Consider the following 26,299-nt stretch of genomic DNA (forward strand, 5'->3'; position numbering starts at 1 on the left):
GAATCAGAAAGCCTAGGGTTTGAACCATGGCTTTCCTGTTGTTTAGTCATTGTCTGTCATGTCTGACTCTTTATGACCCCATTTGGGATTTTTCTTGGCAAAGATACTGGAATGGTTTGCTGTTTCTCCAGTTATTTTATAGATGAGGAACTGAGGCAGACAGGATTAAGTGATTTGCCTGGGGTGGAGGGTGGGATGAGGAGCATTGGGGTCACACAGTATTTGAGTTGAGATTTGAACTCAGGTTTTTCTGACTCTAGAACTGATACTCTGTCCAACTGTATCATCTAGTTCATACGTCTCCCATCATAATCCTTTTTTATTTTCGAAATTGTAGGAAAATGTTAAAAATGAAATATAAATATGCCTTATAGCAAATTTCATGCATTGCTGTTAATTTTTCTTTCTGGTTTAAAGTAGAATAAATCTAACTCCTCTTCTAAAACAGATCTGTGAATACTTGAAGACAGCTCTCATGCCCCCTATAAGTCTTTTCTTTCAGACTGCAGAGAAAAGGAGTTAGGAGTTAGCACACATTGGGTGAATGTAGTAGTAAGAGGCGAGGACACTGTTGCCTGTGGACATTTGCAGGAGAGCAGAATCCCATAGCTATAGTTTGTAGTCATAGAAAATAAGATAATTTGAGAGACTGTGTCTGGGATCCCTAGATATAACTTTGAAGTAGAAAGGTGAGCCCAAAGTTGTGCCCTGAAACAGACCTCAAGAAAATAATTCCCTGTACTTTGGGATTACACCTTGATTACCTTAAATAGCTGCTAAAAACAAAATGAAACAAAATAAATAAATATGAGGAAGTACAGGAAAAAGAATCCAGTACAGTTATTACTATGGGGATAAAGAAGGTCTGGGGTCATAGTGAGAGGAAGATATTAGAGCTAAAAAACCATACCTTTTTCAATGAGAAATGTCAGTGGTCCAAAAGCACAAAAAGAGTTCTTGGAAGATCTTGAAAAGGATTTTAAAAATCAAAAAAGAAAATTTTGAAAAGAAAGACAACCAGCTGGAAATTAGAGACTCAAAAACTTAAGAAAATAATTCCTTGAAAACTAGAATTGGGCAAGGAGAAGCTAATGATGTTTTAAGACACCAAGAAATCATATAACAAAATCGAAAGAATGAAAAAATAGAAGAGAAAGTAAAATATTGAATGCTTGAAGAACAGATCAAGAAGTAATAAGAATAGTTGGACTATTTGAAAATTACGATAAAAACAATGAAGGAAAATTGCCCTGAAGTTCTAAAACAAGAAGACAAAATAGAAATTTAAAAAAACAAAACAAAACAAAAAACTATTAATCATCACCTAAAAGAGATCTTAGGAGGAAAAATTATAGGAATATCAAGGTTCAAAACCAGGTTAAGGAAAAAATTGTGGAGGCAACAAGAAACAAATAATTTAAATGTTATGGAACTATTATAAGGATTACACAAGCCTTAGTTGCTATTTCATTGAAGGATGCAGGTTTTGGTATAATGCTGAATGAACAAGACTTTCAGGTTTTTGTGAGAAAAACACAGAAATTAAGGGTAAATTTGACATTTGACATCCAGGAGAAATATAAGGTAAACATTAAAGATCAATTATAAGAACAAATTGTTTACTTCAAATATATGGAAATATTAGCAGCACTCTTTTGATTTTCATCATAATTTGGGTAGTTTGAAAGAAAGGTGTGGGCTGGGTAAGGAGAAATAAAAAGTAATTATCATTCAAATGAAACATAAAAGGCAAAAAAAATACAGAAAAAACTAGTGGGGGCAAGTAGTGCTGGAACGTTACTCATTGAGAATGGGTTAATGAGGGGGAAAAGTCTCTTGTCTAAAAGGGTATAAAAAATTTTTCTAAGTTCAGAAAGAAATAAGAAGGCAATGGGATAAGGTTGGAGAGATAATAAAGGGGGGACTCTTAAAAGGGTGAGCAGGAGGGTAAGATAGCAGATAAAAGTAAAGCAGAGGAGCTGGGAGGGATAGAGTAATATGAGAAAGATAAGTGAAAAATAGGAAGGAGGAAAATACACAATAAGCAATTATAGCTTAGACTGTGAATGGGACAAATTTACCCACAAAATGGAAATGGATAGCATATTAAATTTGAATTCAGTACTATGTTGCATTTAAGAAATGTTCTGGTTAGCTTTCTGGAGGTCTTGGGACTAGCTTTCATTTCAGCAGAGTAATCACCATGAGAATAGCCAGAGATAAAGTCCAAATTCTTTATTATCTCCTTCACAGTCTCTCTCCTTTACTTGGGGCCTGGCTAGTTTTCTGGGTGGTCTTCAGATGGGACTTGATTTTAAATAACATTTTACCTAACCAATTTTTTCAATGGCATCCCAATTAAATTACTAAAAAAATTTTTACTGAGTTAGAAAAAAATAATAAAGTTCCTTTGGAAGAAGAAAAGTTCAGGAACTTCAGAGAAACTAGTGGGAAAAAAAAGATATAAAGGAAAGGTAGTTTCAGACCTTAAACTATATTATGGGGTCAAGAGTGTGAAAAGAATAATTTTGATTATTTTTAAATTTTAAGTTTTTACTTATACAAGAACATGTAGCCAAGAATAGAAAGATTGCAGAAAACCAGGTTAAAAAAAAACTTTATAATAGTTAATATTTCAGATAGAATGTGATTGGGTTGTAATATTCATATGGTGTATGGTAAGCTGACTGCTTTAGAAAAACACGGGCAGACTTGGACTTATGAAGGAAAATGCCATATACTTTGAGAGGGACGGATAGTAGAAAATAAGCATAATACGGTTTTATGTAAATGTATGTGTAAATATGTATATGTTTATAGATATCTATGGCATTTAGTATATATACATAAAACTGTGTGTGTGTATCTCTATATCTGTTACTTAATTGTAACCTTCTTTAAGGTGGTGATGGTGTTGGGGAAGGAAGGATTAAAAAATTTTTAAAAGCACAGCTGAGAACAAAAGAAAACAAACAAGAAAGAAAAGAAAAGCTGAATAGCTTGGAAAACAGTGTATAATATTTATTATGGTTTATTTTGAAATGGAAATTTATTGGTTTTTATATTGAATCCTCCTTTATGGTCTGTTGTATACATGGCAATTGTTTGTTTGGTTTTTGTTTTTGTTTTTGTTTTTCTCATTTTGTGTTTAAATCTAAAAAAAAAAAAAATATCACCCCCCCAAAAAAAAAAAAAAAACAAACTCACCAAAACACAACATATGAAGCTTTAAGCATCTTAAAATAAAATCACAGGTGAAGTAGCCTCTATTAATAAATAACTTATTTAGAGTAAAGTACTTTGGGGGGAGAGGGTACCCTTTATTTTCTTGAAATAAATTTTTTTTATTTACCTGTAAGAAGGTAAAATTGATTTACTGTTATGGCTTATTACTGGCTAAAGATTTTGTGGAAACATATTGTAAATACTAAGATTTTTATTTTTCATTTTGTAGGGCGCCAATGCCTCGGCTTTAGAGAAAGAGATTGGTCCAGAACAGTTTCCAGTCAATGAACACTATTTTGGATTAGTCAATGTAAGTTTCCTATGATAACTTTTATAAATGTTCTGATTGCATATGTGATTTGAAAGTATGGTGAATAAATGGCAACATACAATTGAAGCCACTTGTTCATTTGTGGTCTTCAGAATTTAATTACATAAGAGACTTCATTTAAAATTATTTTTATTTAAAGAGGAAAGTGACAATCTGATAAGGATAGGAATTTAAAATGAGAATAATTTCTGGTTTTCATTGTTCCAGATTTTGGGAATGCAAGGAAAGAACAACTATTCTCTGCCCTTAGGGAATTAATGTTTTTACTTTTTTCTGTAATTTTTATTCATTTTATTTTATTTTTTCAATTAATTGGATTGAATTTTCTCCTTTTCCTCTAATTACATGTAAAAAATTTTAACATTAGTTTTTAAAAAAAAATTTATTAATAGCTTTTTATTTACAAGATATATGCATGGGTACAGCATTGACAATTGCCAAGTCTTTTGTTCCAATTTTCCCCCTTCTTCCCCTCACTCCCTCCCCCAGATGGCAGGTTGACCAATACATGTTACATATAACATTATCTTTTTAAAAATTTTCGCTTCAAATTCTCTTTCTCCTCATCCTCTTAAGAAGGCAAGCAATTTGATTTAGGTCATACATGTACAAAATATATTTTCATATTAGCTATGTTGCAAAAGAAAAGAGGCCAAAAAACCCCCCAGAAAAAACGAGGCAAAAAAAAAAATTATTCATCAATCTCCACTCAGATTCCATTAGACCTTTCTTTGGAGTGGATAGCATTTTTCATCCAAATCTTTTCAAAATTGTCTTGGTTCATTGTATACTAAGAGTTGCTTATTGTACAATATTGCTGTTACTATGTGCAGTGTTCTCCTGGTTTTGTTTATTTTACTCTGTATCAGTTCATGTAAGTTTTCAGCTTTTTCTGAAAACATTCCATTCATCATTTCTTACAGAACAGTAATATTCCATCATCATCATATGCCACAACTTGTTTAACCATTCCCCAATTGATAGGCATGCCTTCAATTTAAAATTCTTTGTCATCACAAAGTGTTGCTATATTTCTGTACATTAGATCCTTTTCCTTTTTCTTTGATCTCTTTGGGATACAGAACTAGTGATATTGCTAGATAAAAAGGTTATCACAGCCTTTTGGCCACAATTCCAAATTGTTCTCCATAATAGTTAGATCAGTTCACAACTCTACCAATGGTATATTAGTATTCCAATTTTTCCAATTCCTTTCCACCATTTATAATTCCTTTTTGGTCAGAATAGCCAATTTGATTAATGTGAGGTAGTAATTTGCACATATCTACTATCTAATCAATGGTGATTTGGATCATTTTTTCATATGATTGCTTTAATAATAGTCATATGATAATTTTGATTTCATTTGAAAACTTACTGTTTATAGCCTGTGATTATCAATTAGCTAATGATTCTTATTTCTCAAATATATGAAAATTATCAGAGAAACTTGCTATAGAAAAATCATTCCCCCCCCATTTCCTGCTTTTGTTCTAATCTTGAATGCATTGGTTTATGTTTGTGCAAAATCTTTTTAATTTAATATAATCAGAATTATCCATTTTACATACTATAATGCTATCTTGTTTGGTCATAAATTGTTCTTTATACATAGATCTGACAGATAAATTTTTCCATATTCCTCAAATTTGCTTATGATGTCACCCTTTATCTCTAAATTTTGTACCCATTTTGACTTCGTTGTAGTATATGCTGTGAGATATTGTTCCATATCTAGTTTTTGCTAAATTGCTTTCAAGTTGTTCCAGAGATTCTTTTCAAAAACTTTTCATCTCAAAATCTTGAGTCGTTGGGTTTATCAAATTGTACTATGATCATTTATTACTGTATATTGTGTACCTAATTCATTCCACTGATTTATCACCCTATTTGTCAACCAGTACCAGATTGCTTTGATGATTACCACTTTGTATTACAATTTGAGATAAGATATTACTTGACTAATTACCTTTATATTTTTTTTAATTATTGTTTCTCTTGACATTCTTGACCTTTGTTTTTCCAGATGAATTTTATTAATTTTTCTAGCTCCATAAAATACTTTTTTGATAGTTTGATTGTTATAGCACCAAATAAGTACATATAGAGTAATTTTTCTTCTGGTATAATTGACCTACTTGAGCAATAAATATTTCTCCAGCTGTTTAGGTTTTACTTTATCTGCGTGAAAAGTGTTTTGTAATTGTGTTAATATAGTTCTTGGATATGTCTGCCAGTAGACTCCTAAATATTTTATACCGTCAACAGTTATTTTATCTTATTTTTAATATTTTGTTTAAATTTTTTTTTAACAATTTTTTTTTTCAAAAATACATGCAAAAATAGTTTTCAATAATGACCCTTGCAAAACTTTTGTGTTCCAAATTTTTCTTCCTTCTTCTACCCCTTCTAGAGAGCAGGTAATTCGATATGTGGAAAACATGTTCAATTCTTCTATATATATTTCTACATTTGTCATGCTGCACAAGAAAAATCAAATTAAAAAGAAAACTAAAACACCACCAAGCAAACAACAAAAAAAAGATGAAAATACTATGTTGTGATCCACATTTAATCCCTGTAGTCCTCTTTCTGTATGCAGATGGCTCTATCACAAGTCTATTGGAATTGGCCTTTGCAGTTCTCTTAAATGGAATTTCTCTTCTTACCATTTCCCTATAGGACTTTGTTAGTAATATATAGAAAAGTTAATGATTTATATCCTGTAACTTTATTGAAGTTCTTAATTATTCAAATATTTTAGTTGATTACCTAGCATTCTTCAAGTATACTATCATATTTGCAGAGAGTTATAGTTTTGTTTTCTCATTGCCGATTCTAATTCCTTAATTTTATTTTTCTTGTCTTATTGCTACAATAGCACTTCTAAAATGATATTGAATATAATAATCATAATAGGCTTCTTTTCTTCATGAATCATGATCTTATTGGGAGGGCTTCTGGTTTATGCCCTGTACATAATGCTTGTTTCTAGTTTTAGATATTGTCTATTTAATATTTAATATTTATATTGTATTATTTAAGGTAAGCTCCATTTATTCCTTTGTTCTTTGCTGTTTGTGATGGGAATGAGTATTACATTTTGTTAAAAAGGCTTTTTTTCTGCATCTGTTGAGAAAATCATGATTTTTGTTGGTTTTATTATTGATATGGTCAGTTATGCTGAAGTTTTCATAATATTGAGAGTCAACCCTACATTCCATAAATCCTACCCTGGTCTTAGTATCATCTTTATGGCATATTGTTGTACTCCCATTAGTATTTTATTTAAAATTATTGCATTAATATTTATTAGGAAAATTGGTTTATAGTTTTCTTTCCCTCTTTTTGCTCTTCCTGGTTTTAAGTATCAATACCATATTTGTCATGAAAGGAAAGTCTATTTTCCCCAACAATTTATGTAGTATTGGAATTAATTGTTCTCTGTTTGGTAGAATTCACTTGTAAATCCAACTAGTCTTAAGGAATTTTTTCTAGGAAGCTCATTTGTGACCTCTTCAGTTTTTCTTTCTCCCCTCTACCACCACCAAGGAGCAAAAATTTCATTACATTGCTAAACATGGGCTAAATTCATAAGGGTTTTAGCAAGGAAAATACATTACCTAATGGAACTTACGGTTAACTAGGGGAAAGACTCTATAAGGCAGGAATATGCCATGGTTAACCTAAATGGAGTTGCTAGCTAATGTGATACAGTTAGGTTCTTTTATAGGAAAATATAACTCATGGGGTTGATTCTATAACTTGGCTTCCTGACCAGTTATAGTAATGGTGGGTTTATGATAATTTTGTCAATTCAGGCTATTTTGCTAAGAATTCTACCAAAGATTTCTATTTGGATAGGATTGTAGTAAAGTCCACTTAAGCAAAAGTCCTAATCAGAATCAATAAGGTCCCTTCAGTGTTCCTCCTGGCTTGCCTCAAGGAATAGCTATGCTTCCAGTGTTTACAGTAATTCAGGTTCTCTTTGTCAACAGCCTTCTAGCTATTTAGTACTTCATTTTCCCCTTCAAACAAATGGAACCCAAAATCTTTGGGGGAGGGTTGAAGACCTCTTCTGAAACTGCTTATTGCTAAGATTGCAAATGGAGCTGTCCCTATCTTAGAGGTTCTATTCAAAGGGGTGATGAGTTCTAGGACTCAGAGACTGGTTGATGAAGTTAAATGTTCAGTGGGTGCCTTGTCTTGGTCAGTGTTGACCATCGTCAATTTCTTTTTCTAAGTTGAAGTTATTTAAATATACTATTTCTTCTGTTAATATGAGCAGCACACACACACACAAAACACATGCACACATTCAGTCATTTATTTCATTTTGATTGTTAGATTTATTGTCATCTGTTGATATTTATTGGCTTATATAATTGGACAAAATAGCTCCTAATTGCTTTAATTTTATCTTCATTGGTGGTGAATTTATGATACTGATAATTTTTTTTTTATTATTAACTCTGATTAACCAATGGACTATTGTTAGGTTCTTACTAAGTGCTAATGAGATAATGAGATATTAGTTCTTACTAAGTGCTAAGTCAGTACTTAACAATTCTCTAGTTCTGGTCTTTACTAGGAGTTCAACCCTTTTGAATTCCTGGGGAGGAGCTTGCATGCTTAGAAGGAGCAAGTTCATTGGTTGAAGTAATTTTTCCCAGAAGCCCTTGCATTATCCCACGCCCATTCTCTGGGAGTTTAAAAGAGGGCAGAAAGTCTTGTCTGGAAGAGACTTGAGGCTGCTCTCTGCAGGAAGGGAAGTCGGCTCTACAGGAAGAAGAATCTGTCCGAGATTTGAGTTGACACAGCAGATCTCCTCCCAGAGAGCGATCGGCAGTTTCTGGAGACAACAGCATGTTACAGGCTATTAATTTCATCATTAAATCAGCTCCTAATTTTATTTATTGTTTCTATAGTTTAGTCATTTACTTATTCATTCCTTAGGATTAGATTATTTAGTTTCCAATTAATTTATAATCTTTAAACTCAATGATCCTTTATTGAATATAATTTTTATTGTATTATTGTCTAAAAAGGTGTAGGAAATTTATATAAAGGGGTAATGTTATAGCTGAGAAAAAGGTATGTTCCTTTCCATTTCCATTCACTTTTCTCGAGAGGACTAACATCTAATTTTTCTAAAATTCTTTTCTTCTACTTACCTTCTTATGGCTATGTTAATTTTGTTCCCTAAGGTAAAACTTTTGCCCCCAGTAGTATAGTTTTGCTATCTATTTCCTTCTGTGGTTTTAACTTTTCCTTTAATATTTTGGATGCTACACTATTTGGTACATATATGTTTATAATTGATATTACTTCACTGCTTTAGCATTATGCAGTTTCCCTGTTTATCTCCTTTAATTAGATTTGTTCTTGCTTTTACTTTTTTGAATTCATGATCACTGCCCCTTCAGCTAAAGCATAAAAGATCCTTCACCAGTCCTTTATTTTTACTCTGTCTTTTCTGTTTGAAGTGGAGTTTCTTTTAATCAACTCATTGTTAGATTTTAGTTATTAATCCATTCTGCTCTCCTCTTTTCTGGGTAAGTTCATCTCATTCATGTTCATTGTCATGTGTATTAAGTCTGTATTGCCCTCCAGCTCTCTGCTCTCCTTATCTCTCATCTCTCTTTTTTTCTTCCCCTTCTTTTCCTAAAAAAAAAGTGTTTTGTTCTAAACACTGTTTCCCTTAATCTGCTTTTCCTTCTATCATCCCCTTCCCTCCATCCCTTTCTAAACTAAACTGTTTTTTGTATGTTTTTATCTTTAAACAGTCTGAATGAGAATATGATTCAAATTTTGCTTTGTTATCCCCCATCTTTCCTTCTATTGTAAAAGCTCTTCCTTTTGCACCTCTTTTATGTCAGATAATTTTCTCTATTCTTCTTTCCCTTTTCTGTTCTTTCTGCATTCCTTTCTCACTCCTTAATTTTATTTTTTGAATATCATATCTTCATAGCTTATACCTATACCCTCCGTATTCTCTTTCATTTTAAAAATTTGAATATCACATATTTTTAAAATTTGAATATCATTTTCTATTCAGCTCTGATCTTTCCATCAGGAATTCTTGAAAGTCCTCTATTTCATTTAATGTCCATCTTTTTTTCCTGACGTATTATACTCAGTTTTGCTGAGTAGGTGATTCTTTGTAATGATCCTAGCTCTGCCCTCTGGAATATTGTGTTCTAAGCCCTCCATTCCTTTTAAGATAGAAGCTGCTAAATCTTGGGCATTCCTGATTGAGGCTCAACTATATTTGAATTGTTTCTTTCTAGCTACTTGCAAACTCTCTCTTTGATCTGGGAACTCTTGTCAAGAGTTTTCATTTTCAGATCTCTTTCTAGAGGTGATCAGTAGATTCTTTCTTTTACTGTCTGTGAGCTAAGAGCTCTGAAAGCTGCATCCTGATTTGACAGGATGACTTTCTTTCCAACCTTCTAAGTTATTTTTGGCTAAAAATTATTTTATTCTCACCTCTGCTCTGCTGATTCTTCAATTTATGATAATTTGTTTCAAAGTTATTTGGAGGGAATTTTATGAGAATTTAATTGACTCCCCATTTTCTTTTTAACATTCATTTAAAAATTTTTTTTGAGTTAATAGGTTCTTTACCACCCTCAAAAGTCCCTCAAGAAGGCAAGTAGTGTGATATCAGTTATACATGTGAAGTAATGCAAAATTTTTCTATGTTAGCCATGTTAGAAATCCTCACTTCTACCCACCAACATCTATACAAAAACCAAGAAAAATAAAATTATAAAAAATATGCTTCATTTTATACTTGAGTCCATCAGTTCTCACTCTCACAGCTATGTTTTTCACAATTGATCATCATTACAAAATTGTTCTTACTGTATATAGTTTTCTCGTAATTCTGCTCATGTAATTTTGTTTTACTTCATATAACTCTTCCCTGGTTTTTCTGGAATCATTCTACTCATCATTTCTTATGGTACAATCATAATCTATCACAATCATGTACCACAACTTGTTTAATCATTTCCCAATTTATGGACATCCTTTCAATTCCCAATTCTTTGTCATCAGAAAAAGAGCTATTAAAATATTTTTATACATAGATTCTTTTCCTTTTTTAAATTTCTGGTTGTAGACCTAGAAATTATATTGGTGGATCAAAGGAAATCACTGTTTTTTGGTCCTTTGGACATGATTCTAGATGGAATCTATCATTCTATTGGGAGATGTAGCAAGGTTCAGCCAATACTGAATAGGTAGAAGGTAACCATAGACAATAAGATATTAGTTGTTGGGGAATGGGGGACTATCATAAAAGACATCTAAGCTGAAAGTGGGCTTTGAGATGAGTTTGAAAGGAAATCAGTGAAATTAATAGCTTGAGGTGAGGAGGAAGAACACTTCAAAAATTAGATACAGCCTGTAACAAAGCAAAGATTGTCATTTTTTTTTAAGGAGACAAGTATATCTAGATTATAAAATGAGATATAACTAGACTGGAATGGCCAAAGAGGGTGAGGTTGTAGAAAGGCTGAAATGCCTAACAGAAGACCATATTTGATTCTACCTGTAATAGAAAACTTGTTGTAGTTGGCAGGGGAGGGAAGGAGAGAAGAGTAGGCAAGGAAAAAGAATGATACACTTGAGGGAAATCATGTTAGATGACTGAATGGATTAGTATGGCCTAGGGAGGAACTTAAATACAGGGAAACTAGTTAAAAAAACTAACAGTAGTCCAAGTGAGAGATGATAAGAACTTGAACTAGGGTTGTCTTGTGTGAGTGAAAAGAGGAGGACATATAGAAAAAATGTTGTGAATGTAAAGCAACAAAATTTGGCAATAGTTTGGATTTGTGAAGTGAATAAGAGTAAGAGTTAAGAGTGATAATATTGTAAGCCTGAGTGACTAGGATAATAATGTTGCCATCTGTGCTAATTGGGAAGTTGGAACACTTACTAAGTGACTTTTGGGCATGTTAATTATCTTCTCTTTTATTTCATTTTCCTGATTGATAAAATGAAGAGGTGGGGCTCTGGCTTTTAGGGCCCCTTCATGTTATAAATCATATTTTTTTTCTTGACATGCAGCAGGAAGGAACCAGAAGATAGTTAGAAACTGAAAATAAGATAGTGGGATTCCATTCCAAAGTAAATTCACAGGTGAATTCTATCAATGATCTAAAGAGCAATTAACAATATTATGTGATTGTTTATAAAAATAAAAAAAAAAAAGTATGGATCTTATTTCTTCTTTGGACATACAGATCAGGAAGAGCTAAAACAGAAAAAGAAAACTATAGACCATTAAACAGTGCAGAAATTTTAACTAAAATATTTAGCAGAGAGGTTTAAAATAACATCACAAAGATTATATACTCTGTAAAAGGCTGTATTTATACTAGGAATGCAGACTTGATTTAGGAAAACTAAAGCTAACCATAATAGTAAGAAAATCAACAAAAATCATATTTCAATAGATAAAGAAAAAGGTTTTGACAAACAACAATACCCGTTTCTGTATATAGACCTTAGAAAAACAGAAATTTCTTTCTTAATATAGTAAATAGTATGTATCTAAAACCCAAAGGCAGCTAGGTGACAGAATGTATAGAGTCCTGGACCTAAAGTCAGAAAAGTTTATTTTCCTGAGTAACTTTAGATACTTTGTAGCTGTGTGACCCTGGGCAAGTCACTTACTCCAGTTGCCTTACTTTCTCATATTTAAAATGAACTGGAACTGCAAACCACTGCATTATCTTTACCAAGAAAACCCCAAATTAGGTCATATAAAGTCAAACATGATTGAAGTGATTGAATAACAAAACTCTAAATAAAACCAAGCACTACTGAAATTATGTAATGGAGAAAAAACTAGAACCCTTTTTAGTACATTCAGGGGTAAAACCTGTCCTTTGTAACCACTTATGACTGACATAGAATTATAAATGCTGATAACAATGAGATGAGACAAAAAAAAATTGAGAGAATAAATCTAGGTAAAGAAGAAACAAAATTTTGACTTTTTGCAAATTATATGATAGTATATTGGAGGAACCAAAAAGAATAAACAAAAATTAATTTAAATAATTGTGAACTTCAATAAACTTGCAGAATATAAAATAAATTTGCACAAATTGCTAACATTCCTATGTAATACCAATAAAATCCAGCTAAAAGAGCTAGAGAAATGTCTTTTAAAATTACTTCAGTATTTAAACCATTTAGGAGTCCACATAGAAATGTTTTCTCTCTATTCTAAGTATATAAAACAATTGCATACAAAAACATAGGCACAAATAATTTGAAAAATTTTGTTCTTGGATAGAAGTAATGACAATACCACCTAAATTAATTTCTTTATTCAATATCATGCCAATTAGACTACCAAAGGAATACTTTATAGAAATAAAAAATTACAAAGCTCATTGGAGGAATGAAAGGCAATTCAACTGTGCCAGATTTCAAACTGTATCATAAGGCAGTTATTATGAAACAGTTTTGTACTGGTTATAAAATAAGAGATTGATCCGTGAAACTAATTAGGAATAAAACATACAAAACCAAATGTATTTGATAAGCATCAGATTTTACTCCAGTTATTGAGATAAATATTCACTATTTTATTAAAAGAATATCTTGGGAAAATTGAACAGAAAAATGGAAAAAATTTAGATTTAGACCAAAACTTTATATGTTATATTAGTAAGATAAATTCCAGTGGATAATTTAGGTATAAGAGATTATATTATAAGCAAATTAGAGAAACCTTAATTATAAGATATATATACAAGATAAAGTTCTTGACCAAGTGAGGGACAGAGATTGCAGAAGAGAAAATGAATAATTTTATTATGTAGCACATAATACTATTTTGTACAAACAATAAAACTAAGAGTTAAAGGGAAACAAGTGGGGAAACTTTGTAGCAGATTTCTCTGATAAACAGATTCATTTCCAAGATACTGCAAGAAACTGATTCAAACTTATAAGACAAGCGCCATTCCTGATCGATAATCTGCTATGAACAGACATTTCTATAGGGATGCAACACAGATTACCTATAGCCATATGAAAAAAATGCTCCAGATCACTTCTAATTAAATGCAAATTAATGCATTTCCAAGGTTCTACCTCACCTGTCAGATTGGCAAAGATAAAGAAAACGATAAATGTTGGAGGACGTGGGAAAACAGGCACATTGATGTTCTGTTGGTATACGTGTGAATGAATGAGTACAACTATTCTGAAAAGTATTTTGGAATTTTATATAAAAAGTTGTGGAGTGTTGCATGTAATTTAAGGTGATATTACTAGTTTTACATAATAGTTTTATTTTATTATAAGACATCTTTCTTGGAGTGAGATTCATATTCACACATAGGATTGACATAGCAAGACCTGGCCCACCTTTTCATCTGAAACATGAGTGAAGGAGGAGATAGTTGAGGAAATGACTGAGTGCTGTGCAACAGAATAGAAGAGGGAATGACATAATTTATTTTTCAATAGGATATGAAGCAAGCTCCTGAGTAAATAGAGGTGGGGGGAGGGGTCCTCATGGAGGATTGAAAAGGGGAGAGGTTTGAAATAGTCCCTTTGGCAAGTACATTAGTGAATTTATTAGGAAGTAATAGAATGATTTCCTAGCAGAAGGGAATATCTAATCGAGATAAAATAACCTGGTAGCATGGTTTCATTTCTTGGAGGTCTATTCAGCCATATTGTGACTAAGAGTAAAGTAGGTAGATATTTAGAGCAGCAGTTAGGCCCAATGTTGGGTTTTGATAAAGATTAATGGTAAGACAGAAAGACAAAGAATTTGAGAGTAAATTGTAGCAGAGGTAGCAAACACTCCCAGAACCAGATTAAAAATATTATTGAGAAATATTTAACAAAATAATTTATATATAAAACATATTTAAGTTAATATACCCCAGGGGATCGTTATGTATGATTTAATGGTCCTCATCATTTCTGTTTGAATTTGGAATCACTAGATTATAACATAGAATTGAACTAATTCACTGGAGGGGTGGAGATGGGGAAGAGAAGAGATAGCCAAGTGTAAGGATAATGATCTGAAAAAAAAGTGAGAGGAGGAAGTAATGGATGGCATGTTAAGGATAAAGGTTTAAGGTTATAAGATTAGGGAAAGATGAAATGATAAAAATTATGATAACATAAAGAAGTTTCACAGTTCATGAATGTGAAAATAAAATATATATGGATAATGACAAAATCAGAGGGATGAGCATTACTATAGGTCGGGGGGTTATGGAAATTAAATAAGACTAATTGGAAAATGAAGATTCGAAAACATCAGTGTGTTCGTTGCCCTCTAATACAAGAGAAGAAGTTGAAGTGAAAAGTATGGGAGCCTGGCTAGACATTAAATTCACTATGGAAAAAAGAATCATCTTCTGGCATTGAACAGATAAGAGCCACCAGGATAAGGATCATTATGATATAATAAATTTGAATAGTGTGTAAACTCCAAAGAAAGAGAGATTGTGTACATAATAGTGTCAGTTCCTATGTGTTAAGTATTATGCTAACATGGAGGGAAAAAACACAGTTCCTGAACTCAAGGAACTTAAAATCTAATGAAGACAAAACATAAAAGATTAAAAGTAGGGTAGAGGTAATAAGATAGGGTTTTTGTTGGTGTCATGTGTAGAAGTAAGAGAAATCCCATAGCCAGGTGAGAAATGACATGTCTGAACTGAATTCATCTTACTTCTTAAATGGAGTTTTGGAGTTCCTGGTTTAACCTTAAATTAGAGAGGCAGAGGATAGTGGTGAAATGTTAGAAAGGTGCTAGACTTAGTCTGAAGATGTTATATAATAAGGAATAATAAACTTTGTGTCTTTTCTATCAAAGTATCTGCTTTACAATTTAGTTATTCTCCTAACCTATGTAATGAAAGTTAAAATTACTTGTCTCATAGTCATGTAAGCAATACTGTGTCAGAGGCTGTACATGAAGTCAGGTCTTTCATCTTTATAAATATTAAGCCACGTTCCTTCTCATATTAGGACAAAATTGCCTGACTTTGCATCTTGTATTACAAATGTGAGAAAAGAGGGATATTTGTTATTTGACTATTGAGAACCCTGTAATTTTTAAAATTGATATCTTGTTTTTAATTTGCCTTCCTTTTCCAATATAACTCCTCACTCTCGAAAAAAAAAAAATTATCCTTTATAACAAAGAATAAAAAATGAAGGGGAAAATAATAGGTTAATAGACTAACAGGAAAAGTTTCACAATTATATGCAATATTCCACACACATTATTTCTCACACTTGCAAAAAAGGCTTTATTTGAAAATGTCTCATTCTGTAGTGTTAGTTCATCATCTTCCTGCCAGGAGTTCAACAGAATGTTTTATCTTTGTTTTCTGAACACATGGTTGTTTTTGATTAGAGTTCTTAAATCTTTTAAAGTTTTTTTTTTTAATTGTATTAATCGTTTTCAAGGCCTATATTTTCTTTTTTCTTCCCAGCTTTCTCTGATCCATCATTTTCATAATTTTTTAATGAAACAGTATTTCATTATATTCATGGAATACAATTTATTCATCTATTTCCTCTTTCGGTAGATTTCCATACAATAAGTGCTCTTCATAAATATTTTTGTAAATATGAGTTGTGTCTTTGAATTCTTTGACTTGGTCTGGTAGGATTATCATTGAGTTAAAGATTTGCACCATTTAGTGATTAGCATAGTTTCAGATTATTTTGTAGAACTGTCAGACTAATTCTTAAGTCTTTCAACTGGTAGAACATTAGTGCCTGTCTTCCTTAAATTCTTCCAACAATTGTCAATTTATTTTCTTTTTTGTCAGCCTTAAAGGACATGAAGAAAAATCATAGATGTTCTGATTTATTTTTCTCCTATTATTAGTGATGTGGAGTATTCTTTAACATAGTGTTAATAATTTGTAATTCTTTTGTAACTCCTTGTACCTTAAAATCCTTTATCTACTAGGGAATTCTTTTGTTTTGGTATGTTTGTTAGCTGCTTTTACATCTTGGATATTAGTGAATTAAATATGTAGTTGGGGATTTAAGAAAGCAAATAAACTTAAAGTACAAAGGAGGAAATGTTGAAATTGTTTTAGGGGAAAACAAAAGTATAGAACTGATAAACTTCAACAAATCTAATAAAATGGATAAACTTTAGCTAACCTCTTTTTAAAAAGAGAAGACAAAGTAAAAAATGAACAAAATAAAAGTCATAGTATAGAAGAAATAAGTTATTAGAAAGTATCACATATACTTATATGCTTATATAATTGAGAACCTAAATGAAAGATTAACTTCAAAAATATAAACTATCCAAGTTGAAAGAACACTAAATACATATCTTAATCTAGTTTTAGAAAAGGAAGTTGAAATATCTCTGAAAGAACTACCCAGTTTTAAAAAATGCCCTGCTTCAAGTGGATTTATGGGGAAATTCTGCCAACTATAAAGACAAATAGAGCAAGTAATACCTATCCTACAGACAAAAAAATTTTCTTAAAAATTTAGTGAACCATTTTAAAAACACAATATAATCCTGATAGCTATTTTATTGAAAGATAAAACAAAATTAGCAAAGTTTAGACCAATGTTATTTAATAGTGATTCAATAAATTAAAATAAAATCCAGCCAAAAATCTATAGTAATTGATGTAAAAAATTGAGGAACGTCGTAGCCAAATTCTAAAACTAAATATTCTAAACTAATATCTAAAACTTTAGATAAGGGAGAAAATATTACAAGCAACAACAACAACAAAAATTTTCAAATACAGTGGATCCATAATTAGAATCACATAAGACTTAGAAGTGGTTACCTTAAAAGAATGCAGTTCTTGGAACACTATATCAAAGAACTAGATTTGTGGAAGAATCCTTAGGCCTTACCAATATAATACTACCTAAATTACTGTATAGATATTAGTATATAATACTCAAACTAATGAGTTTAAAGAGCTAGAGAAAAATGACAATTTATATGAAAGATTGATAGGAAGTCTCAAGGAAAACATTGGGGGGGGGAAGCAAAGTATGAATAACTTATCTAACCCATCACAAAGTAGTCATCATCACAATATTTTAATGGAAATATATCAGTGAAATAGACAAGCATGGAAAATCAGAACCAATTAAATTCAGTAATCTAGTGCTTAATAAAGACAAGAAAATAAATTATATGGATAAAAATTCCCTGTTTGAAAATGTTATGAAAACTCGAAAACAGTCTTGGTATTTCATTTATACCAGTGTTTTATATGTGGCAATCTTGATATAGATTTGTAACTTGAACATTGAAGTTCATATTTCAAACAAGAATTAGGCATTGAAGGATTCATTTGTTTCAGCTCCAGAAGTTCCACCTTGGAACTTCCAAAGTCCCTACGGTAAAGTGTTATCTTAAGTATGGTCCACTGCTGGCTGCTTTAGCTTCACTTTACTCTCTGGCCATTTTCTCATTGACCGTTTATTGCTATCCTACCCTTTCAGTTCTAGAACTAGAATCAAATCAATAGTGTCACTGCTAATGGAAAGGGCATTCTGTTCCTCTGTGGTTCCATTCATCTTTTCTTTTTCCAAACTGAAATGCCTCTCTCTGGCCACCTATTCTGTGTCTTATCTCTTTTATTGGGAAATAAGTTTCTTGAGGGCAGTAACTGTGTTTGATAAGAAGGAAGCTTTTTATTCATTTATACGATGAAACATTTAGAAGAAAGTCAGCCTTTCATAGTTATGGCAATGGAGTGACTATTCAAACAGTACGGATAGAAAAAACAGAATAGATAATTAAAGTTACATAAAATTATTATTATTATTATATTTTTTGCAAAACAAGAACAGTACTTGTTTGGGGAAATTCTCTTATATATCTACAATAATTATCTAAAATATCTAAGATAATTCAGACATTCAGTAAGCATTTATTAAGTTATCAGAGTGTTAACTCATTAAGGATTTTCTTGGCAAAGATACTGAAAAGTGGCTTGCATTTCTTTTTCCAGTTTATTTTACAAATGAGGAACTGACGCAAAAAGGGTTAAGTGACTTACCAAGGGTCAAACAGCTAGAAAGTATCTGAGGCCTCATTTGAACCTAGGTCTTCCTGATTCAGGTTCAGTGTTATTATCTACTGTATATAGTAATTGCTTCCTGTATACTAAACACTGCTGCTAGATACCTGGGATACATAGAAATTGAAATGATTCCAAGTTTTAAGGAAATTGCATTTTAATGGAGACAAAGATTTACAGAATTCATATAGAGAGAATAAATATTAATAAATACAAAGCAGTTAAATATAATTTAGTTTGGGAGGGAAGGCTCTAGCAATTGGGAGAACTAAGTAAGGCTTTGTATATAGAATGTGCTTCTTCAGAAGAATATTGAAGACCAGAGATTTTGTGAGGTTGGAGTGAATTCCAAACATTGAGTACAGGTGGCCAGTGCAAAGGTGGAAAATGAAATATTATGATCAGGGCTACATTTGAGGAAAATCACTTTGGTAGCAGGTGGTAAACTCATCTGAAGTGGGAAGAAACTTAAGATAGGGAGACCAGGTAGGTCTTTGCAATAATCTTTGTGAGAGGTGATGAGGTTTTTTTTATTAAGATAATTAATACTTGAGTGAGTAGAGCTAGGTGGAGTCAGCAGCCAGAGATGTTATGAAGATAAAAGTATCTTCATTCTTCTAGTCCTCTAAACTTGAAAGCTAAGTGTCATTGAGTCTTCTCATTCTTTCATTCCTTATATTGAATGCATTGTCAAAGCCTGTTTTTATCTTTGTCCCATCTCTCACAAATTCTCTATTCTCTCCTTTGACACTGCCATCACCCAGATTCAGCCCCTCATCTCCAAATACCTATATTTTATAGAAACCCACTTCAGTCTATTCTCCACATAGCTGTCAAAACAATCTTTCTAAAGCACAGGGCTGACTGTGTCATCTTCTCCCCAGATTTCTCATCTTTCTTCTGTAGCTCCCATCACCTCCAGGATCAAATATATAAGCAAATATAAAGTTCTCCATTTGGCTTTAAAAGACCCTTATAACCTTCCCTGTTCTTCCTCCCTTTAGCTTTCTAGTCTTCCTACACCTAATACCCCATTACAAACTGCCGCAGCTTTTCTATTCACTAGACTGTTGGCATTTTCACTGGCTGTCCCCCATTCTTGGAATGTTCTCCTTCCATTTTGGAGACTCCTGGCTTCCATAGCTTCAAGTCCCAGGCTGAACCCCTACTTTCAACAGGATATCTTTTCCAATTCCTCTTAATTCTAGTTCCTTCCTTCCTTCTGTTAGTTACCTATTTCCTTCCTTCTATTAGCTACTTCAAATTAGTCCTGTATATAGCTTGCTTATAATTATTTGCATGTTATCTCCTCCAATAGATCATGAACTCCTTGAGGGCAGGGATTGTCTTTGATCTTTATTTGTATTGTCTGTGCTTAGTGTGGTTCTTGGCATTTAAGAAATGTTTATTGTTAATTGGATACCTGAGATAAGAGATAATGAGGAATCTATGATAACATAGATTATATACTTAGGAGACTGTAACAATGGTGATGTTTTTAGCAGATAAATAGAAAAGTTGGAAGACAATAAAAACAGCAACAACAAAAAAATAGCAGGACTTGGTAACATAAAAAAAAAAAATTAACAGAAAATAGAAAAACAGGCCATTCTCCAAATTGATATTGTCAAAGGATAGAAAAAATATCTCAAAAGAATTAAGAAGTACTAACAATGTCGTGCAGTCTCACTGATAATAAGCAAAATCAAAGTCAAAATAACTCTGTTTCTTGTCATCTAGCCAATTGGCAAAGGTGTTAAGTTCCTTTTAAATCCCCATATCTTTACTTTTTTTAAACCATATTGGTCACACCTAATGAGGTCTTAGAATTAGGAAAGTAGGTGAAGACCATGTATCCATCAGACTTTCTTCCTTGCACTATTGCGTTCAGAACAATACTTAATTCATTATTTAGAAAAGCTGGACAACAACTTTATTTCTTTTTTCCTTCAGGGTAGAATGTGATTATTAGCAATATAAACCTTTTAACTTTCATTATGACAAAATAATAAGTTTTCTCTTTTTTTCTCTTTCCTTTTAATTAGATTTTACTTCTAGCCCTTATGCTTTAAGAATTCATTTTAATCCAAGATGACTTTTTTCCCCCTCATCTTTCTGAGGTAACTATCTTTTCTTTTAGTCCTAAGAAAATCTATTCTCAATGGTAGAGTTTTTCTTTCCCTCCTGGATTAAATTTCTTTCTACCTTTTCCTTTTTATCATGTTTGATAGTTAGAACTACCAAAGCCTAATACTGAATTTTTACTTTGGCAGCATGAGAATTGGCAGCATGTAGCATGTAGAATTAGACTTTTAAGAGGTAGAAAGATTTTAAAATAACCATATCTTTTATATATATGTATCAGTAACTTAAAGTGTCAAGACCTTCCCCCATTTCTTTTTAGGAAGAGATGGGCAACTCCTGCTTTAAAATATAGCCTTTATAAGAGTTAACAAGTACTGATACAGATAGAGGAGAAAAAGAAAATAGCTGAAGTTTAAAATGGTTACTCAATAAGTAATGAGTAAAACTTAGCTGAGTGATGTAAATTAAGATATTTTTGCAAAACAGGAGGGATGGCTTGGGTGGGGTAGAGGAACGAAGGGTTAAAGAGAAATCATTTCACACCTAAGTAAACCAGGATGTTATTAATATATTGAGGTACAGGCAAGACTTTGGTTTCTTTTTTCATGCCAGTGAAAAAAATAAACATTTATTCTTTGATCATATGAAAGAAAAATATTTAGACAAATTATCTCCCTATCCCCCCCCTCTTTTTTTAAGTTACCAAAGTCTGCTGGATTGTCTTCCAGATTCAAACTCATTTTTTCATAGTCATATATTCGCTAAATATTTAATCTTTTGTCTAGACCTGCATCATCAACTCATTTGCTTTTTTGCAGTGCTCCATTTTAAGCAGTCTTTCTGCTTAATAATCTTTCAGTTCCTTCAGGTAGCATTGTCTTGTTTTCCTAATTATCTTCTCACAGTGTTCAAAGTTCACTTTAACTAACTTGACTTTTCAAATAATTCCCTTAGCACTAACATACTATCTTTAATTGTACAATACTTTATTTCCTAAAGAGATAGGATGGTATGATTGTTAGAGTGCTAGACTTGGAGTCAGGAAAACTTAAGTTCAAATCCACTCAAGGCATTTACTAGATGTTTGACTCTAGGAAAAGTGATTAGCCTCATCTTACTAACTGGAGATAATAATAAAATTTACCTCCCAATAGTTACGGTGAAGTCCAAATGGAATAAGCTTAGTAAAACTACATGTAGAAATTAAAGTAATATGAAAATGTCAATTACTTTTTAAATACTTTGTAGAAATATTTTGTTATACAGGGGGTTTGTTTTTTGTATAGTAGCATTTGTTGTTATAAGATTTGACTTGTAACTACCTGATTCATTGAGGATTCTGTTTTTTATTTGTTTTGCATTCTCATTCATTAATGGATGATAGCATGTGTGCTTGTATTGTTTTTTTTTTTTTTTTTTTTTTTTTTTTAATTCTCTATTGTTTCAAAAACATCAACATGAAGGGAAATAAGAATGATGGATAAGAGAGAGCAATGGGTGGCCTGTGAAACTCCGGTACTTTTACTTTCTAGATCATTAAGGTAAAAGATAATAGAAAATTAAATTCAAAAATTGGCCTTTGGCTGTCTTTTCAATATGTTATCCTTGCTCATTTTGACCTGAAGTATACTATTACCTCATTTAGTTTCCTATCTATCTAAAATAGGGAAAAGAATATTTGACTATCAGGTAATATTAGTCAACAAACATTTATTTATTAAATACTTACTATATGGCAGGAACTGTGCCAGCTGCTAGGGAATAAAAAACAACCACCACAGCATATGGTCCCAGCTGTCATGGAGTTCCTGTTTTACTGAGGGAAACAATCTTGTAAATGCAAGGCTACATATAGAATAGATGGAAGGTAATCTCAAAGGGATTCAGCACTGAAGAATGAAATGGTAGAAAAGGACTCCTCTAGAAAGTAGCTAAGAGATAGAGATGAGGAGGGAAAGAATTCTAAACCTGGATGATAGTGAAAAGGCATGGAAATAAAATGTGAGGGTCAGCAAGATGGCTGTTGTTAACTAAATCATAGAGCATTTTGTATTTAATTTTGTATGTAATTGGAACCATTGGGATTTATTGAGTAGAGAATGTTACATGATCAGACCTGGATTTTAAGAAAATCACTTTGCTAGTTGATGAGAGAGAGGATCTTGGATATTGGGGAGAGACTTGATGCAGATATAAGACAATTAAGAACCTGCCTCCAAGATGGTAGCTATGTAAATAGAGAGAAAGAGTATATATGAGATACTATGAAGATAGATAAAACTTGACAGTAGATTGGATTTATGGAATGAGTTTAAGAGAAAAGTATAGGATAACATAGAGCTTGTAAACCTGGGTAATTATGGGAGAAAGGTATTGCCCATGACAGATGGGGAAGTTGGGAAGAAGGAAGTATTTGGGGGTAGAGATTGAGTTCTATTTTGGGCAAGTTGAGTTTGAGATGCCACTGGGTGAGATCCAGTTTGAGATATTCAGAAGATATTTGGTGATATGAGACTAGAATTTAGAAGAGAGGTTAATATACAGATTTGAGAATCATTTGCATAAAGACAACAATTGAACCTTTGGGAAATAATGAGTTAACTATGTGATATAGTATAGAACAGAGTTCTTTACTTGGTATTTATAGCTCTATCTTTAATAGGCCTTTTATCCAAAGGCCTATTAAGAATTTGTGAACTTGGATGAGAATTTTTTTCTATTTCAATATAATTAATTTCTTTTGTAATGCTATATATAATGTAAATTTTTTTAAATTCTAAAAAGAGGACCATAGGCTTTACAATTCTTGCAAAGATGTCTATGACTCAAAAATATCTAAGGGACTAAAAACAGGACCTAAGATAGAGTGTTGAGGGTATATATATGGTTTAGTGCACATGATCTAGAGGAAGATCCAAAGAGAAAGTTGTCTCTAAAGTGTAGAAAGGGGAGAGTATCCAGGAAAATAAAGTAATTAACAGTCAAGAGGAACAAGTCAGGAAAGATGAGGATTAAGAAAAGACCAATTTGTTAATTATGAGATCATTGAAACAAAGCTGGGACAATGAACAGGGCCCCTTGCCTGCCAGCAGAGAAGCTTTGTTTTCACCGCAGCCCAGAAGCAAGGCCTCATCTCTGGAACAGACTAGCACCAAGGTCCCTTTTCTAGGACCAGCCTATTTCCATAGCAACCCAGCAGCAAAGTCCCTCTCCTAGGGTAAGCCAGCAGGGAAACCCCACACCTAGGAAAGGCCAATAGGAAGGCCTCAAACTCAATATACAGGTCAGAAACACAAATCAGAGGTACACTCCAGTACAAGGAAGCATTTAACTCCTGAAGCCCAGTGAAAGCTAGCATCAAGCCTTTGAGCCCCAAAAAGGTTGTAACATTTTAGGGTCAGACTCCATCAAAACTCCAAGTCCAAAATAGGCAGAAAGAATGAAGGGAAAACCCCCCAAAACCAAGCAAAAACTTACTTTAAAGAGTGGAAGGGTCAAGGCATAATCTTAGAAGAGGAAAATAGTATCAAACTACTTGTGAAGTGTCATAGAAAAATATAATTTGAGCTCAGGCCTAAAAAGAACTAGAAGAGATTAAAAAGAATTTTAAAAAACAAATTGGAAGAGCAGAAGAAAAATCGGGCAAAGAAATGAGAGTAATATCAGAGAATCATGAAAAAAGAACATGGAAAAAAAAAGATACAACAAAAATTCACTGAAGAAAATAACTTCCTAAAAAATAGAATTGGCCAAATGGAAAAGGAAGTATAAAAGCTCACTGAAGAAAATAATTCTTTAAAAATTAGAATTTCTATAACTCTGGAAGCTAACAACTTTATGAGACAAAAAGATGATAAAACAAAATTTTTAAGAAAGAGAGAAAATGTGAAATTTCTCATTGGAAAAACAACTGGCCTAGAAAAAAGATCAAGGAGAGATAATTTAGGAATTTTTTGAATTAAGGACTAACCTGAAAACCATGATCAAAAAAGCATTCTGAGCAATATTATCAAGGAATACTGCCCTGATATATTAGAACCAGAAGGCAAAATAGAATTCATCAATTAGTACCTGAAAAAGATCCCCAAATGAAAACTCCCAGGAACATGATTGCCAAAGTTCAGAGCTCACAGATCAAGTAAAAAGTACTGAAAGTAGCCACAAAGAAGCAATTCATATATCAGGCTTACACAGGATTTGACAGCTTCTGCATTGAAGAATTGGAGGGCTTAGAATATGATATAGCAGAAGACAAATAATCAAGAATCACCTACCCAGCAAAACTGAATATAATGGTTCAGGGGGAAAACAGATATTTAACATGATAGAGGACTTTCAGACATTCTTAATTGATAGATCAGAGCTGGATTAAAAAAGACTCAGGGGAATCATAAAAAGGGTAAAAAAGAGATGAGAAAACTTAAGAAATTAAGGTTAAACTTATTTTTATATAGCAAGATAATATTTGTAACTCGAGAACTTTATTACTATAAGGGCAACTAGAAAGAATATATATAGACAGATGGTGTGGATATAAAGTGACTTTGATGGGATGATAATCTAAAAAACAAAATAGTGAGAAAGAAGACTGTATTGGAAGATGAATGAGGAATAGAATGGGGTAAATTATCTCACATAAGAGAGGCTTAAAGGGGCTGTTAATGGAGGGGAAGATGATGGGGTGGCAGGCAAAGCTTAAACCTTATTGTCATCAGAAATGGCTCAAAGAGGAATAATATGTATACTCAGTTGGATACTGAAATCTATCTCATCCTGCAAGGAAATAAAAAGAGATGGAGATTATAAAAAAAGGGGGGGGGGCGGGAGAACTGACAAGCCAGGATATATTGGGAGAGACAATGATCAGAAGTAAAACCTTGTGAGGAAGAACAGAATGAAGTATGAGAGAGAGGGATAAACAAGGGAGAAAAACAGCATAGAGGGAAATATACAGTGTGAATGGGATGGACTCATCCATAAAAATGGAAGCAGATAGCAGAATGGAATAAAAAACAGATTCTACAATGTGTGCTTTACAAGAAATACATTTGAAGCACAGAGACACACAGTAAAACTATAAGAGACTGGAGAATCCATTATGCTTCAACTGAAATAAAGAAAATAGGTAGTATCATGATTTTAGACAATGCAAAAGCAAAAATAGGTCTAATTAAGAAATAATGATTACTGAAAGGTACCATAGATAATGAAGTCATCTCAGTACTAAATATGTATACACCAAATGGCTTAGCATCTAAACTTTTGAAGGAGAAATTGAATGAAAGGAAATAGACAGTAATATTATACTAGTGAGGGACTTCAAATTTCCCCTCTCAGAACTGGATAAATCCAAACAGAAAAAAAAACAAAGTAGAAGTGAGCCTGGATTGATAGTGCCCTGGACATTCATAGGGAAGTTCCAAAAGGATTAAGGTTTATAGAATGGGAGAGGGGGGTAGAGGTGGGAGAAGTGGTAAGATAGATAGGAGGAAAATAAATTCTATTTTGGATATTTTGGTCAGTGTAAACATATCAGATGTTAAACTTAAAAATTCATACCTTATTGGGTAAT

At 32.3% G+C, this 26,299-nt stretch overlaps 1 protein-coding gene and 1 long non-coding RNA gene across 8 annotated transcripts in view; one reads left to right on the forward strand and one right to left on the reverse strand.

Moving 5' to 3' along the window:
* Positions 1-26,299, forward strand: part of USP12 (ubiquitin specific peptidase 12) — a 128,576-nt gene that overhangs the window by 74,459 nt on the left and 27,818 nt on the right. For all 7 annotated transcript variants that reach the window (XM_074303598.1, XM_074303603.1, XM_074303600.1 and 4 more), the window contains exon 2: positions 3,455-3,535. In XM_074303598.1, the coding sequence (XP_074159699.1) occupies positions 3,455-3,535 (81 nt within the window). The remainder of the gene's footprint in view (positions 1-3,454; positions 3,536-26,299) is intronic.
* Positions 1-26,299, reverse strand: part of LOC141563053 (uncharacterized) — a 99,056-nt gene that overhangs the window by 46,799 nt on the left and 25,958 nt on the right. The window lies entirely within an intron of this gene.

This window comes from Sminthopsis crassicaudata, chromosome 3 (assembly GCF_048593235.1).
Source record: "Sminthopsis crassicaudata isolate SCR6 chromosome 3, ASM4859323v1, whole genome shotgun sequence".
In the NCBI taxonomy this organism is placed as follows: Eukaryota; Metazoa; Chordata; class Mammalia; order Dasyuromorphia; family Dasyuridae; genus Sminthopsis; species Sminthopsis crassicaudata.